Source organism: Perca fluviatilis, chromosome 18 (assembly GCF_010015445.1).
Source record: "Perca fluviatilis chromosome 18, GENO_Pfluv_1.0, whole genome shotgun sequence".
Taxonomy (NCBI): Eukaryota; Metazoa; Chordata; class Actinopteri; order Perciformes; family Percidae; genus Perca; species Perca fluviatilis.
Window position 1 is genome coordinate 593,185 of NC_053129.1, and position 17,855 is coordinate 611,039.

The 17,855-nt window shown below is 40.9% G+C and overlaps 1 protein-coding gene across 1 annotated transcript; it reads right to left on the reverse strand.

Moving 5' to 3' along the window:
* Nucleotides 1–16,473: 16,473 nt before the first annotated feature.
* LOC120547160 (putative nuclease HARBI1) lies at nt 16,474–17,804 on the reverse strand. Its single transcript, XM_039782629.1, has 3 exons — nt 17,736–17,804; nt 17,343–17,454; nt 16,474–17,248 (listed from the first exon to the last, which is right to left on the reverse strand). Exons 1-3 carry the CDS (start codon nt 17,802–17,804, stop codon nt 16,878–16,880), a joined length of 552 nt encoding a protein of 183 aa, XP_039638563.1. The 3' UTR covers nt 16,474–16,877.
* Nucleotides 17,805–17,855: the final 51 nt, after the last annotated feature.

The window sequence follows — 17,855 nt, forward strand, 5'->3', positions numbered from 1 at the left end:
TCTCTGTAATCAGCTAACGACCATGTCACCTGTGTCAGACTACTGCCATTAATGGTGTAGACACATATAGCCGACGGGCGACCGTTGATAGAAAACCCCGTTGATATGATCAGTCGCGTCCCCGAGGTCCAAAAAACTGCCACAGAACAGACCAAAAAGACAAGTGGAGACGAGACGTAATACATCTCTATAACAGCAGGCGGCGCTAATCTGTACTGTTGCCCAAGAAATGAAAACCGGCAGCCGATTGGACGAACGCGTCACATGGGTTTGTTTTCTCCGGAAATTCAGAGCCAGACTGTCATGGCAGCCGTTCAGAATACGATCTCATATCGTACTAAAATAGTTCACTGAAACGTGTTTCTGAAAACATTTTATGCCGCAGACATCGCAGTTGCTGAATCTGTCTTCATTTCAGATCAACAAAGGTCAGTTTAAAAGATTTTCATCAGATTTTGAGAGACTCTAGTCACCTCATTCCGCTCGTCATTTCCGGGTGAGTCCCGACTTCCCTGCCGCCGACCGAACATGTCAGGTCGGCAAAAATGAACGCCGACAGCCCCCCAGACTGACGACGGCACGGGACACACCGAACAGATTTGAGTCACCGACCTCGCCAGACTGTCCAACGCCCAATAATTGGCCTGATGTGTCCCGGCCTTAAGGGACACTGAGAGCGCCCTGTGAAAGGCTCAGACAGCCTCAACTATTCACCCTTTGCACGTGACGTCACGCTCTACTCGCGGGAATTCTGAACGCCATGACGGACGGCGGAAGAGTTATGCTGTAGACGGACGGCAAGCCAAATGAGTACGTGTTTGTTCGTGTAATAAAATGGTTATTTCTTGTTGTGCGGTGGGCTGTGCCAACAGACAGGGTGTCAAGACATTGTTTGTGTTAATAAAGTTGTACTTCCCAGTGACCAATCAGAGAGCGTGCTGCTAGGCAGACAAGTATCATAACAGAAAGAGTTCACGGAGAAAATCGTTTGGTGTATGTAACGCAGACGTTTGCAGTGAGACAATAAAGAAAGTCAAGTTAAGAGCAAATAAACTGTATTCGCCAGCAGTATTATTTGACACAGGGTAAAGCCAATATATCCTTTTATCGGATACCATTTGATGGGGAGAGAAGGCAGCGATGGGTTGCTGCCATAAGCCGAAAAGACTGGCAGCCCTCCAAGTATTCCAGGATTTGGAGCCATCATTTTTTACAAGGTAAGACTCGTGTATTTCCCAGTTACTTGTACTTCATTTGTGTAATACCACACTGTCATCCATGTCCAGATCGAGATCCAGTCAAATTGTCATTTTTAACATGAGTAGCCTAGCCTGTATGTAATGGGCAAGTACCAACTAGCGTGATAGGGCTGTGCAGTCTACCCATTAACAAACGTAGCCTAATGTCAGAAATACACTGATCAGTGTCTCAAACAGTGTCATCTGTATATCGGTGCCACTTGCATACCTGCACTGCTCTCTGATGCGCTGAAAACGGACGTTAGAGGCAACCGAAATATCGCCGCCTGTCAGGCTAGTTAACACTACACTCGGCAGCAGGTAACGTTAGCTTAACATTAGCTAGCAGCTGGAGTAAACACGGTTAAAATGCTGAAAGCTAAACGGTGTAAAAGTTTGACTGTATTATGACGGTGTAGCTGCCGTTGTCTGAAAAACACACTTGAATCTCGCCTCGCAAGCCTCGTGCTGCATTCAAAGTTATTGTAAAATACACTTTTCCCATCCAGTGGTTGTTTTTGTCGTTTACCAGCAATTCACTGGTGAAATAAGTCATTGTTATAAGTTATTGTTATTGCATTATTAATCAGTCATTTAATTTTGACCATATGGCCTTAGCAATAAACAATCTGTCTGTGGTTTTGTGCTCCTTTTAAGAAAAATAATAAAAATCAGGACAGAAGAGTGATCCCCTGATTATGTGCCGTCGGTGTTTGCACACACCAAGTCCCCAGAGAAGCGGCGAGCCCTGGGAAGTCTAGGGAAGTATGAGGTCAGAGAGGCAATGAAGAAAACAAATCTCAGCTGAGATGAATGTGTTAGGTGAGGCTGAAGAGGAGATTGTAGAAGAGGCTAGTATCAGTGAAACTAGTGGCAAATGTGATGCAATGTACCAAACAGACCTCACTTCAGACTACATTGAGTCGCTTGAATTTGAGTGTCAGCAACTCCGGGGTGATACTTTTGCTCTGAAGGAGAAGCTGAAGCCCTCAGATCTGGAACAGAGCACTTTTGAAAACACAGACAAACTTAAAACCTTTACAGGACTGCCCAACTATAAAGTGTTTATGGCAATGATTGATCTGGTAACACCATTACGTAAGGATACGGCACACATCACTATCTTACACCAGCTACTGTTGACATTAATGAGGATCAGGCTTAACCTTCCGATTGCTTTTTTGTCATATCTGTTTGGTGTTCATATGCCTACAATTTCAAGAGTTTTTACAAATGTCATTAATATACTAAATGACAATTTAGCACCTGTGTGTATGGTATGGCCTGAAAGAGATGATGTTCAAACATCTCTGCCAATGTGTTTCAGAAAGTCGTTCAAGCATTGCATGTCAGTAATAGACTGTTTTGAAATTACCACTGACAAACCTAAAGATTTGAAGGCAAGGGCACAGACATACTCTAAGTATAAATCACACAACACCATGAAATACCTAATGGGTATAACTCCACAAGGGATAATCTCCTTCATCTCCAAGGGCTGCGGTGGGCGGGCAACTGATGCTCACATTACAGCAAACAGTGGGTTTTTGGATAATCTCCTACCAGGAGACTTGATCCTAGCAGACCGTGGCTTCAGGATTCAGGAACAAGTTGGGTTGTAGTGTGCGAGGGTTGAACAGCTGGGGGCTGTTGAACTGGAAGATTCCAGAAAACTTGCAGCAGTCCGCATACATGTTGACAGGGTAATTGGTCAAGCACGATCCAAGTACAGAATGTTGCATGGACCTGTGCCCATTAGTCTTCTAATGAAGTCATCAGAAGAAGAAGAGTTCACCTCTCTTGACAAAATAGTCAGAGTGGGGACTTCCGGCGGCGCGAGAGTTGACATGACAGCATAATTTTTGAGCTCCGGTATCAGCTTAGCTTTTCCCACTCAATATTATATTATTCATCTACTTTGTCACAAATACAGTTGTAAGAATGAGTGCGGACAAACTCAAGAAGGGAAGGACGACTATGAGAGGACGAGAAATGGAGGTAAAGTCGGGAGATGGAGAAAAGCAAGGTGGAGCACATGGCGAAAACGACAGCTTGGACACAATTCGGGACGCAGTGAGCGAAGTCTTAGCTAAAGGGACGGAAACCCTCAGAGCCGAGCTCAAGAGTGACCTTCGGGAATTTAGTAAGTGCTTTAGAGAAGATATTAAAAAACAAATGGACAAATTCACTTTTGAAATACACAGAAAACTCCAAGACGTGTCAGGCCAGATCGAAGAGGTAGCTGAGCGGGTTGGAGAGATAGAGCATAACATGGCAGATGCAGAGCGGTGGGACATTGGGGTTAAGGGTACGCTCACCCAGTTGCTAACTAACCAGCGAGCATTGCAGAACAAAGTGACCGAAATGGAAGGCCACTCAAGACGGAATAACATCCGAATATATGGAATCCCAGAGGAGGCAGAGGGTACTTCGGCAACGGCATTCGTGGTGAACTTGATTAGGACGCAACTGAGGGAGGATATTGACCCGAAATGGAGCAGTGACCTGGGGATAGAACGAGCACACCGCGCGCTTGCAGCGAAACCATCCGCAGATGCTCCGCCACGCTCAATGGTGGTTCATTTCCTCCAGTTCACTATTAAAGAAAGGATTCTCTACGCTGCTTGGAAGAAAGGGATTAGCTACATTAGCGAGTTTACTTTGACCATGACTATGCCGAGGCGGTCCAGAAGAAGAGGAAGGAATACGTCCCTATTAAGAAAGCCCTGAAGGAACACGGAATACGCTTTCAGACCCCACTGACCAGATTGCGAGTTCACCTAAAAACGGGCACGGTTACATACTACAACGCGACACAAGCAGCGGAGGACTTGAGAAGACGTGGGCTCGACGTGGGCGAGATCACTTGCGAGAGTAAGGCGGTGGCTTTCACAGAGGAAACACTGGCCAAACTACTGCCCTGGGAGACTCGGCCCAGAAGGGAGAAGTTCCAGCAATAGGTGAGAGAGAGACTGAAGGAGCACAGCAGGAAGGATAAGGATACCCCCGATGTGGAGAGGTGCCCCGCCTAAATAGTCCTCGTCTTTCTATGTGATTATTTTGGATTTGCTGATACCAATGCACCGTCAACAGACTGCCACAAAACTTTTTTTTGCTTTTGCGTTAGCATACCGAGGAACCCCACTTAGTGGCCGCCCCTCCCCTTTGCTAAAGGTGATATGCCACCTTTTTTGTTGGAAGCCCTGTTCAATGACTTGTATTATAGTTCCTACAGTTCCTCCCTCTATTTTTCTTTTTCTTCTTGTTTGAGGTCTTGGAGTGTACAATCACAGGATATCAATGGTAAAGTTAATGCATTATCAATATTATAATATACTGTCATGGAATGTAAATGGCCTTAACAACCCTATAAAACGCAGTAAGATGATAGCCAAGGTTAAAAGGGATAAGATAAATATAGTGTTTTGGCAAGAAACCCACATGTCAGGAGATGAACATGAAAAACTTAAAAAGCTAGGTTTTAGAAATACTTTTTTCTCATCATACAGAAACGGCAGAAAAAGGGGGGTGGGAATACTCATTTCAAACTCAACTCCATTTGAATTTATATCTGAAATAAGGGATAAGGAGGGCAGGTTTGTGCTGGTTAAGGGCAAAATAGACCAGAGAGAAGTGACTCTATTTAACATCTATGCCCCCCCAGGGAGTCAGATATCATTTTTTAAAAAGGTGTTTGGTCTGATTGCATTAGAGACATATGGAACACTTATCTGTGCTGGTGATTTCAACTTCTCAATCCTTCTTTAGACACAACCAATAAAAATAGGAAAAGGAACCATAACGAAAAACTAATCAATAAGGCCCTAAGAGAACTGGGGCTAAATGACGTATGGAGGGCAGTGCATGGCTCAGAACCTGGGTACACCTTCTACTCAGGGAGACATGCAACCCACTCAAGATTAGACTGTCTTTATGTATAACAAGGACCTGCATAGAATCAAGGATTGCAAAATAGGCCAGAGGGCTCTCTCTGACCATGCAGGAGTTCATTTAACTATGCATTTGGAAGGCAGAAGGCGCAAAACATTCTGGAGGTTAAACTCTGGAATGTTAAATGATACCACCTTTGTGTCAGCAATGGAAAGAGAATTAGGCATATACCTTCAAGAAAACGATAACGGTAATGTAAACCCTAGTATACTATGGGATGCGTCTAAGGCAGTCCTGAGGGGTAAGATCATAGCCTGGACAGCCTGGACAAAAGCACAACGTCTGTCAAATCTAGAAGGAAAATTAAAAGATCTCGAACAATTTCACATAGCCAATAAAGACCCTGTCATTATTCAACAAATAAGAATTACCAAGCAGGACATTGACAAACTACTAAGTGAGGAGGAGGAGAAAAAACTCAGATTTTTGAAACAAAGATACTATGAGGCTGGCCCCAAAGCAGCAAAACAACTAGCTTGGAAACTCAGAAAGCAACAAGCAGAAAATACAATTCATAAGATAAAAGACCCTGTCACAAACAAGTGACAAACAAAATCTAGACGACATACAAAAAGCCTTTGAGAAATACTACACATCCCTATACTCCAAAAGGGACCAAGTAGACATACAGACAATAACTGAATTTCTAGATTCATTAGACCTTCCTAACATTGGCACACAAATTAATGAAAAACTAAGTCTTCCTATAACAAAGGAGGAGATAAACAAAGCCATTTCAAGTATGAATAATAATAAGTCACCCGGCATAGACGGATTTCCCCCAGAATGGTACAAAACCATGAGGGAACATTTGGTACCTCTTCTGGAAATCTGCTTTAATTACAGTGCCTTGCGAAAGTATTCGGCCCCCTTGAACTTTTTGACCTTTTGCCACATTTCAGGCTTCAAACATAAAGATATAAAACTGTAATTTTTTGTGAAGAATCAACAACAAGTGGGACACAATCATGAAGTGGAACGAAATTTATTGGATATTTCAAACTTTTTTAACAAATAAAAAACTGAAAAATTGGACGTGCAAAATTATTCAGCCCCTTTACTTTCAGTGCAGCAAACTCTCTCCAGAAGTTCAGTGAGGATTTCTGAATGATCCAATGTTGACCTAAATGACTAATGATGATAAATAGAATCTAGCTGTGTGTAATCAAGTCTCCGTATAAATGCACCTGCTCTGTGATAGTCTCAGAGGTCCGTTTAAAGCGCAGAAAGCATCATGAAGAACAAGGAACACACCAGGCAGGTCCGAGATACTGTTGTGGAGAAGTTTAAAGCCGGATTTTGATACAAAAATATTTCCCAAGCTTTAAACATCCCAAGGAGCACTGTGCAAGCGATAATATTGAAATGGAAGGAGTATCAGACCACTACAAATCTATGAAGACCCGGCCGTCCCTCTAAACTTTCAGCTCATACAATGAGAAGACTGATCAGAGATGCAGCCAAGAGGCCCATGATCACTCTGGATGAACTGCAGAGATCTACAGCTGAGGTGGGAGACTCTGTCCATAGGACAACAATCAGTCGTATACTGCACAAATCTGGCCTTTATGGAAGAGTGGCAAGAAGAAAGCCATTTCTTAAAGATATCCATAAAAAGTGTTGTTTAAAGTTTGCCACAAGCCACCTGGGAGACACACCAAACATGTGGAAGAAGGTGCTCTGGTCAGATGAAACCAAAATCGAACTTTTTGGCAACAATGCAAAACGTTATGTTTGGCGTAAAAGCAACACAGCTCATCACCCTGAACACACCATCCCCACTGTCAAACATGGTGGTGGCAGCATCATGGTTTGGGCCTGCTTTTCTTCAGCAGGGACAGGGAAGATGGTTAAAATTGATGGGAAGATGGATGAAGCCAAATACAGGACCATTCTGGAAGAAAACCTGATGGAGTCTGCAAAAGACCTGAGACTGGGACGGAGATTTGTCTTCCAACAAGACAATGATCCAAAACATAAAGCAAAATCTACAATGGAATGGTTCACAAATAAACATATCCAGGTGTTAGAATGGCCAAGTCAAAGTCCAGACCTGAATCCAATCGAGAATCTGTGGAAAGAACTGAAAACTGCTGTTCACAAACGCTCTCCATCCAACCTCACTGAGCTCGAGCTGTCTTGCAAGGAGGAATGGGCAAAAATGTAAGTCTCTCGATGTGCAAAACTGATAGAGACATACCCCAAGCGACTTACAGCTGTAATCGCAGCAAAAGGTGGCGCTACAAAGTATTAACTTAAGGGGGCTGAATAATTTTGCACGCCCAATTTTTCAGTTTTTGTTTGTTAAAAAAGTTTGAAATATCCAATAAATTTCGTTCCACTTCATGATTGTGTCCCACTTGTTGTTGATTCTTCACAAAAAATTACAGTTTTATATCTTTATGTTTGAAGCCTGAAATGTGGCAAAAGGTCGAAAAGTTCAAGGGGGCCGAATACTTTCGCAAGGCACTGTATATACTAAAGGAGGGATCCCCTCCGCCATCTTGGAGAGAGGCGTTCATATCAGTTATCCCCAAGGAAGGGAAAGACAGGACGGATTGTAAAGGATATAGACCAATCAGTGTATTAAATGCGGACTATAAGCTCTATGCCACAATCTTAACCAAGAGAATGGAAACCGCAATGCATATGTTAATAGATGAGGACCTATTCATAGGAAATAGACAAACACAGGATAACATTAGGAGATCTCTCCATATTATTGAAAACATTAACAAAGAACAATCCAGGGCTATCATCCTAAGTCTGGATGCAGAAAAAGCTTTTGATTCAGTTGGATGGGAGTTTCTCTATGCAGTGATGAAAAGATTTGGGTTTGGGAATACATTCATAAGTGGTATTCAGGCGCTTTATTCCTCCCCAATAGCAAGGATTAAGGTTAATGGCAGCCTCTCAGATCCCATTAGTTTGGAGCGAGGATGTAGACAGGGTTGCCCTGCCAGCCCCAGCCTCTTCAACCTATTTATTGAGCCCTTGGCCCAAGCAATAAGACAGGAGGCAAAACTGAAAGGTATCTCCATTGGAGGAGAGGAATATAAAGTAAGCCAGTACGCTGACGATGTACTCGTCACACTGACTGACACAATCACTGGCCTCCCAGTTTTAATGGATATGCTTGAAACATATGGGAGATACTCAGGATACGTCCTTAATGTTAATAAAACCCAGGTGATGGCATTTAATTTCACCCCCACACAGGAATTGACCACAAAATATAAATTCAATTGGTACTCCACCCAAATCAAATACTTAGGAATATATTTGACTAAAGATCAGTCCCAGTTATTCAAATCTAATTACAACTGGGTAAACAAGAAAATATATGATGATCTTGATAGATGGAGTCTCCTCCCCCTTGATTTTGGAGATAGAATTAGATCAGTCAAGATGAACATCCCGCCCAGATTATTATATCTCTTTTTGTCACTCCCTATAGACATTCCCCCAAAACAATTCAGAGAATGGAATAGGTACATATATTTATTCATATGGAACAATAAGAGACCAAGAGTAAAATTTTCCACACTTCAGTTACCAAAGGAAGAGGGGGGCATGGCTGTCCCATCCTTAAAGGATTACTATATATCAGCTCAGCTAAGACCACTTGTATGCCTGTGTAACCCTTCTTATGAGGCCAAATGGAAAGATATAGAGACATCTTTGACAGATGTCCCTATAAAATCATTAATAGGTTGTATTGACAGTGATAAGAACAGATCACAGACAGAGAGCCAATGGGTGAACTTATCTTTGAAGATATGGGCTGATGTGATCCAACGCGCTCAGCTCCAGAGAGAGGCAAAATTACTCAGGTGGCCTGCATACGACCCTGATTACAAGCCGTCACTGTATGACCTCAGATACAGACAATGGATCTGTCATGGCATCACATCTCTATGCACAATAGTTAAAAACAGGGTACTTCATAGCTTTGAACATCTATGTCAGGTTTATGGGCTGAGTAAACAGGATTTCTACAGGTATTTACAAATCTCTGATTACTTTCTTAAAGAGGTTAAGGATTCTAACCAGAGGGAACTGTCAATTGTTGTCCAGCTGTTTGTTGATGCCTATAACTGCAGGAATAGTAAAGGACTGATAAGCAAACTGTATCGTGGCATCTCCTCACTTAAAAAGGACTCCACAGAGTATGTAAAGCAACGCTGGGAAAAAGAACTGCACATTGAAATAACAGAGGGCATGTGGATAAATGCTTGGAAAGCACAGTCCTCCACTACCAACTCATTTGTCTGGAGAGACTTTTGCTGGAAAAACTTGATACGCTTCTTTATCACCCCCAAACAAAAAGGTAAACAAACAGACACTCAGTTAGGGTGCTGGAGAGAGTGTGGGGAAAGCATGGCAGACCACGCCCATGTATTTTGGCTGTGTCCCCTCATCCAGACCTACTGGAAGGAGGTGTCAGAAGTCATTGATAAGGTTTTGGGTTTTAGCGTGGAGGTATCATTCACTTATCTTTACTTGTGTCATTTCCCTGAGGGATTGACCAAAAACGATGAGTATCTCTTAAAAATTCTGTTGGCTGCTGGGAAAAAGGCTATCACAAAGTGTTGGCTTCAGAGAGACGCTCCTACCGTGGGCATCTTTGTTGGTATTGTGAAACATTTACACCTCCTTGAGCAGATGACATATTCCAATAGGCTCCAAAAAGAGATTGGAGAGAAAAGATGGGGGAAATGGCCCATTTACATAAATGACCCAGAACGGTCAATGTAGGCTAATTGACCATGCCTGGCTGATTATCACTTGTACACATTACTTCTATGACCTCATGTTGTTGTGTTTTTTTGTTTTTTGTTTTTTTTCTCCTTTGTTGCTATGTTTGCTTATTTTATTTCCTTCATTTAACTTTTTGCTGTTGTGAAAAAGTACCATAAATAAAAAGTAAAAAAAAAAAAAAATAGTCAGAGTGGCATGTGCCCTGACAAATCTGTGCCCCTCAGTGGTGCCAATTGATTAACTGATCTCACTATGTTTTAACTCAGTTCTTCTTTAACAAAGAGGTTTCAAAGTTAAACACATTTATTTGAGTAACAATTGCATGTGTAAATAGTTGTACCAGTACATTATTCAGTCCCTCCAGAAAAACGCGATTATGCGATCGCATAATTCAATGCATAATCAGCCAAAGTCTGCATATTTATGCGGGGGCCGCATTTTTTCAAATACGCATTTTTTAATAAAATGTGCCACATAATCAAGGATTTTTGCCTGCAACAATCACAAAAAAACTCTGCATTTTTTTGGAAGGACTGATTATAGAGCTGGGTACTGAATTTAATTCTTTTTAGGCACAGACCGAATTGCTTCTAAAGTATCAAGTATTGAAAAATGCCTTGTCATTCAATACCAAATTTCAATAGCTAAGGAGCAAATCTCATCAGCGTCTAAGCATGCAGCATGCTTCCACCAAGATCTAATAATGTCTGTGATTGGCTGTCTAACATTTCATGTTGTAAAGACATGCAGGAAAACTCTACGTTATGCAGAGAGACAGGGCTCACATAATGTGAGCTGAAAAATAAATGAAAAGATTTGTGCAGTAATGTGTAATGTTGTAATTTCTTTTTGTTTTATAAAATTGGTATTGAAAAAAGTATCGTTTAGAGACCAGTATCGCAGTCATGGTATTGGTATCGGTATCAAAAATGTTTTGATGATACCCAGCCCTAGTACATTAACAATCAAATGTTTACTTATCCATTAAAATCAGCTAAAATGTAACTGAGTACTGTTGTTTCATTATACATACATACACACAACCAACATTTAAATCATGTTAATTATTCTTCATAAGCACTTCATGTTTTAATAAAAAACACTTCAAAAACTAAAATAATAAAAAGGTAAAGCATATAGTTGTGTTGTGGTTATGGACAGTTTGTTTATTTTTGTTCCCTGGTGTGTATTTCTCCTGTTTTGTATACTCCTGTTGTGAATTTCTGTTTCCTGTTTTATTTTGATAGTCTGTTTTCTGTCGTGTCATGTCCAGTTTACTTCCTGAGTTTTCCCGCCTTTGTTGATTGTGTTGCCCCCCCCCTTTTGTGTTCACCTGTTGTCTCACCTGTCCCCCATTTGTTCGTTACCTCATGTATTTAGCCTCTGTGTTCCCTTTGTCTCCTGTCAGATCATTTTTGTATCCGTGCCTTGTGTTGCTTTCTTGTGCCCTGTGTCGTTTCCTGCATGTGTTTTGCCCGTCAGTTTGTTATTTTGTTTGTTGTTTTCCAGTCTTTGTACTGCCATTTTTTGTTACAATAAATCCCTGAGTCCAACCATCGCCTGCCTGCCTGCCTCTCTCTGAGTTTGGGTCCACATTCCCTGCTCCCACATCACATAGTTGCATACCTGCAAACTCAGAAGGGCTGAAAAAGGTGACACATCTATGAAATAAACAACTATTTCCCGGTGCTAAAATGATACATTTAAAATGGTGCCTGAACTGAAAGAATTATATATATGTATATATATTTAAAATTAACGACAAAAAAAACCACTGGATGGGAAAAGGGTATTTTACAATTACTTTGAATGCAGCACGAGGCTGGCGAGGCGGAGTCTGTAGCTATGTTTCCATCCACACGTTTTTATCCGAATTAAGTGATATCGAATGAAAAATGCCTTATGGAAACCGTAAAATCCGACTGAATTTCATGAATATCGACTCAAAGAAAATACGTTCGGTCTCATCGGATTTTCTCTTCATCGATATACGGCTAATGCGATAAACGCTGATGGAAACGTTATTTGCCGAATAAATAATGAATTGCGATTAAGTTTTAGGTCATTTTATGGTTGCAACCCGCAATAAAACGAAGAAGAAGAAGTTTCAGTTCATTTCCGCCCAGTATTTCTGCTCTGTTTGCACACATGACAGCTGTCAACAAAAACAGATGTAAGCGGACAAACGAGGAGACAAGATACTTTTTTAATTTAACAGAAAAATATAACGGCTATTTTAGATAGCAAAAATCTAACAAACGCCATCATTTATCAGGAGCTCGCAAAGGAAATGACGAACAAAGGTTACGACAAGGACATTCTAAAACGCTTAACGTGAAACAGCTTAACGTGGTTTAATGTATCTAAACAACGATCAGTCATCACCGGAGGGGTATTGCACAAAACCAAGATAAGGGATGGGATATTCAGGTTATCCTGGATGAATTTAGCTTTTACTTGGTTGCACAAAAGCAGGTTGAATTAAACCCAGCCAAGTAACCATGGCGATTTATTCTTTGCAGCTAGCCTGGTCCAGAGCAGGCTAACAGCCAGGCTAAGATTAATCCTGGAGTCTTATGTGTTAAATCAGCTGCCGCTCTGATCCGAAATAAACGTGTTTAACATTTATAATAACGTGTTATTCCGTTGTCTTCTGAATGTGTTCTGCTTCATTTTATTAACATGCATTACTTGTCACTATTGCTGTCACGAGTTTGATTTAAATCCTACTACTGCAGTTGTTGAGATGGTAATGGTAAAAAGCGGGACGATACGGAGGAAATGGGCTTTTCCTCCGCTGCTGTCCCCGTGAAATGTGCCCCCGCCCGGGCAACGCGGGGAGGCGGGGGGATCCTCCCACACGGTGCAGCGGACTCTAAAAGCGGACTTTTAGCATCAATAACGACGACAATGGCACCTGACCAAATGTCCTTCTTAATCATTTTATTTTGGTGCTGTCACTTGTCATCTTGGAGCTTGGGAGTGAGAAAAAAAAACATGAATAATAACAGGCTACATTGTTTTACAGATATGCTTACAGTGTGTATTGAAGTCACTTCTTTTTCTAGTTTTTGTCCAGTCATCCTTGTTCTGTATGAACATTAATTGTAGAAAGATATTTAGAATTAGACATAGCTTATGGAGATTTGTGCATATGGTTGAAAACATATTCTCGCATTATGAATAAGCTTTGAAATTAAGCCTAGTCCTTATAAATTTCCCAGGAACAAGAATTCTTTTTTTATTTATATAGTGCTTTACAGGCTACTCAAAGACACTTTACAGTAAAACCAGCTCATTTAGCGCATAAAAACAGATACAGCAATAAAACCAACACATAAAACAAGCATATTAAAGCAATAAAAACGTGGAGTGACTAAGTAGATTATTTTTTTTAGTAAATCGAAATCCAACGATTATAGAAGTTATCTCACCTTAATGTTTTCATCATCATAGCGCCCTAGGCGAGGAAAAAGCTCTTTGGTTTAATGTACCTAAACAATGATAAATGATTACCTAATTTCTCTCTCATATTGCTCCTCATAACCACTGAAAACTGTCAAAAACTTGAACCCAAAGTCCAATTATTATCAGCTTTATCTGACATAAAGCTTAACTGCTTCACAGCAGGGCAGCGGAGCGGCTGGGGGTTGACTCTCCACGGTTCTCATTGGCTTTATAAGTCCTAATGTGAAAAAGCTTAACGTGGTTTAATGTACCTAAACAACGATCAATCATCACCAAAAAATCCTCTCCTATATTGCTCATCATAACCACTTAAAACGGTCAAATCTAACCCAATGTCCAAATATTATGGACGTTATCTGACACAAGAAAACATTAACATGAGATAACTTCTATAATCGTTGGATTTCGATTTAGTTTTTTTGACAGGCTTAAGTGTTCATGTCAAGATATGACCATGATACATCTGGTAAGGCAAGGCAGCTTTATTTATACAGCACATTTCAGCAACAGGGCAATTCAAAGTGCTTTACATAAAACATGAAAGAGCATTCAGAAAACAATTAAAAACATTCAAAGTCAAGAATAAAATTTACAGTGCAGTTTAAGCACTGTTAGGTAGGCACTGCTATGCACTGTTAGGCACTGTTCTAGGTACTATTAAGCCCTGTTAGGCAATATTAGGTACTGTTAGGTAAAACATTAAAACAGTTAAACTTTTAAAAGCAGATAAAATAGGTTATTTAAAGAAAGGCAAGATCAAAAAGATAGGTCTTCAGCCTTGGTTTTAAAAGAACAGAGTTGAAGCGGATCTGCAGTTTTCTGGGAGTTTGTTCCAGATATGTGGAGCATAACAACTGAACGCTGCATCCCCCTTTTTAGTTCTTACTCTGGGGACAACAAGTAGACCTGTCCCAGATGACCTGAGAGGTCTGGGTGGCTCATGGTGTAGTAGCAGATCAGAAATGTATTTTGGCCCTAAACCGTTTAGTGATTTATAAACCAGCAAAAGTATTTTGAAATCAATTCTTTGAGGCACTGGAAGCCAGTGTAGAGACTTTAGAACTGGAGTGATGTGATCCACTTTCCTGGTTTTAGTGAGGACTCGGGCAGCAGCGTTCTGAATCAGCTGCAGTTGTCTGATTGATTTTTTTAGGGAGACCTGTAAAGACACCGTTACAGTAGTTAAGTCTACTGAAGACAAAAGCATGGACAAGTTTTTCCAGATCCTGCTGAGACATAAGTCATTTAACCCTTGATATATTTTTAAGGTGATAATAGGCTGATTTTGTAATTGTCTTAATGTGGCTTTTAAAATTCAGGTCTGAGTCCATGACTACACCAAGATTTCTGGCTTTGTCTGTTGTTTTTAACATTGTCGTTTGAAGCTGAGCGCTGACTTTTAATCGTTCCTCTTTAGCTCCAAAAACAACCACCTCAGTTTTTTCTTCATTTAATTTAAGAAAGTTCTTGCACATCCAGTCATTAATTTGTTCAACGCACTTATTCATTTGTTGTATTGGGCTATAGTTCCCTGGCGATAAGGTTATGTAAATTTGTGTGTCATCCGCGTAACTATGGTAACTTATTTCGTTGTTTTCCATAATCTGAGCCAGTGGAAGCATGTAGATGTTGAACAGAAGAGGCCCCAGAACTGAGCGTTGGGGAACTCCGCACGTCATGTTTGTATGCTCAGATGTATAATTACCTATAGACACAAAGTAGTCCCTATTCTTTAAATAGGATTCAAACCACTTTAGTACTGAGCCAGAAAGACCAACCCAGTTTTCCAATTGGTCAAGCAATATGTCATGGTCTACCGTATCAAATGCAGCACTGAGATCAAGTAATACTAAGACTGAAATTTTGCCACTGTGTTTAAGTGGATGTCATTAAAGACTTTAACAAGAGCAGTCTCAGTGCTGTGGTGTGGTCGAAAACCTTACTGGAAGGCATCAAAACTCTTGTTTAGTAATAAGAAAAGGTTGAGTTGTTGAAAAAACGCTTTTTCTATGATTTTACTTAAAAATGGAAGGTTTGATATCGGCCTATAGTTGCTCATTAGTGACGTGTCTAGATTGTTCTTTTTTAGGAGTGGCTTGATGACTGCAGTTTTTAGGGCCTGTGGGAAGATACCTGAGAGCAGAGATGTGTTTACAATCTGTAGAAGATCAGAGGGGTATTGCACAAAACCAGGATAAGGGATTAAGCCGAGATATTCAGGTTATCCTGGATGAATTTAGCTTTGACTTGGTTGCACAAAAGCAGGTTGAATTAAACCCAGCCAAGTAACCATGGCGATTTATCCTTTGCAGCTAGCCTGGTCCTGGGGCCTGTTGCACAAAACTAGGATAAGGGATTAAGCCAGGATATCTTGGTGATCCTGGCTCAATTGATCCGTAATCCGGTTGCACTAAAGCTGGATAGGGGGCAGGAGGATATGTTATGGTATAAATTACCATGGAGATTTATTCTGTGGAGCTAGCCTGCTCCAGACCAGGCTAAATTCCAGGATCTATTTAATCTCATCCCTAATGTCAGTCAGCAGTCACCACAAATGGAAACCAATAGTTATTTCACTGCTCACTATACATTGTTATCACATATAACTAGACCCACTGTCATTATTTAAACGTTTGTGATCATTAATTTCAATGATTTTGGATAAATAATGATTTTTAGATGATGTTGTTATCATTAGATAATTTACAGTTTCCCATAGACTATAAGGCTATATATAAAATGATAGAATATTAGGGCCACAGAGGGAAAAAAAAGACAAGTCATACTATTGTAACCAGTTGTTTTAAAGGACAGTTGCTAAAATGACAGATGTGGGGCATTTCGTGAAATTGTACTTCAGTATGGTTTCATAAACAAAGACATGCTGATGTGCCAGAATATTAAGTATCACATTGTCATAAGTATCAAAACTGTAAAAAGAATATGTAGCTTTTCTGCAGAAAGAACCAGCCTCATAAATTTATGACTTTATCCTTTTTCTTCAGTGTGGCCCTAGTACTCTGTCATATAAACAAATACACAAATACACATTCCATATGAATATAAAAACACAATGTGTAACATTATGTTCCTTTATTGAATAAGGACAAAACAAAGCAGGTAAACCATCAGCTCCTTTCGAAACTGAAGTCACAGTGACTCTACAAGATGGAAAGCACAGAATCAAAGCATATTATACAAAATGATACATACACATTCAAAGGTCTGTATATAACACACCCTGCATGTCTGCACACTAAAATAAATGCAGGACAAATCCATACACATCAACTGAACAGACAAATGAATGGATGCAGTAGCCTCCCTGCAGCCTTGTATTACACACAGTATACCGCACAAACATCATAAGAGGCCAAATTCGTAAAAAAACGAACCCAAAAAAAACCAAATTCCTCTGCCACCGCAGGACATATTTTACCAAAATTGAAAGCACACATACTAACTAAAATAATTCAACACATATCGGTCCCTCAGCAGCCGACCACTGTCGTCATCAGGGAAGATTGCCGGATTGTCCCAGTCCATGGCTGGTGGCACTCTGGGGGCCCTCTCCTTCCTCAGGCAGGCCACATTGTGGAGGACAGCACAAGCCACAGTAATATCACATGCCCTAACAGGGCTGACCCTTAATTTGTGAAGGCAGTGAAAGCGTGCCTTCAGGAGGCCAAAGGTCATTTCAACTCTGGCCCTGGTCCTGGCATGGGCATGGTTATAGGCCTGCTGTGCTTCCTGGGGGTCTGTGAAAGGTGTCAGGAGAAAAGGCTGGCAGCCATACCCCCTGTCTCCCAGCAACACACCAGAGAATTCACCTGTCAACACAAAATCTCATCATTACTACCTCATAAACACAGTTATATTCTTGACACAGCCATGATGGTTATAAATAGGGGTTGTGTGGCTTACCTTGTGATAGGCACTGATAGATTTCAGAGGCCCGAAAGATTCTGGAGTCATGGACTGAGCCAGGCCATTTTGCCACAACATTGCTGATCACACAGTCAGCATTGCAGACCATCTGAAATCATAAGATGAGGAATATTACACCAATCAATGCACATCACTGGCAATGCAAAGTGTTCGTCAATGGACAATATCAAAAAGTTATGTTCACCTGAACATTAATGCTGTGAAAGGATTTCCTATTCACAAAATCGGCCTCATGGGCACCTGAGGGGGCTTTTATCCTTATGTGTGTGCAGTCCACTGCACCAATGACATTGGGGAAACCTGTCACACAAAGTAATGAGTATCCTACTATGTGTTAACAGTTGTCCTGTAATTTGTAGATCCTCTTACCTGCAATCCTATAGAACTCCTCTTTGATGTCACAGAGTCTTCTGTGGCCAGGGAAGGAGATGAAGACATCTGCTAATGCTTTGATAGCCAGACACACACTCCTTATTGTGCGGCAAATTG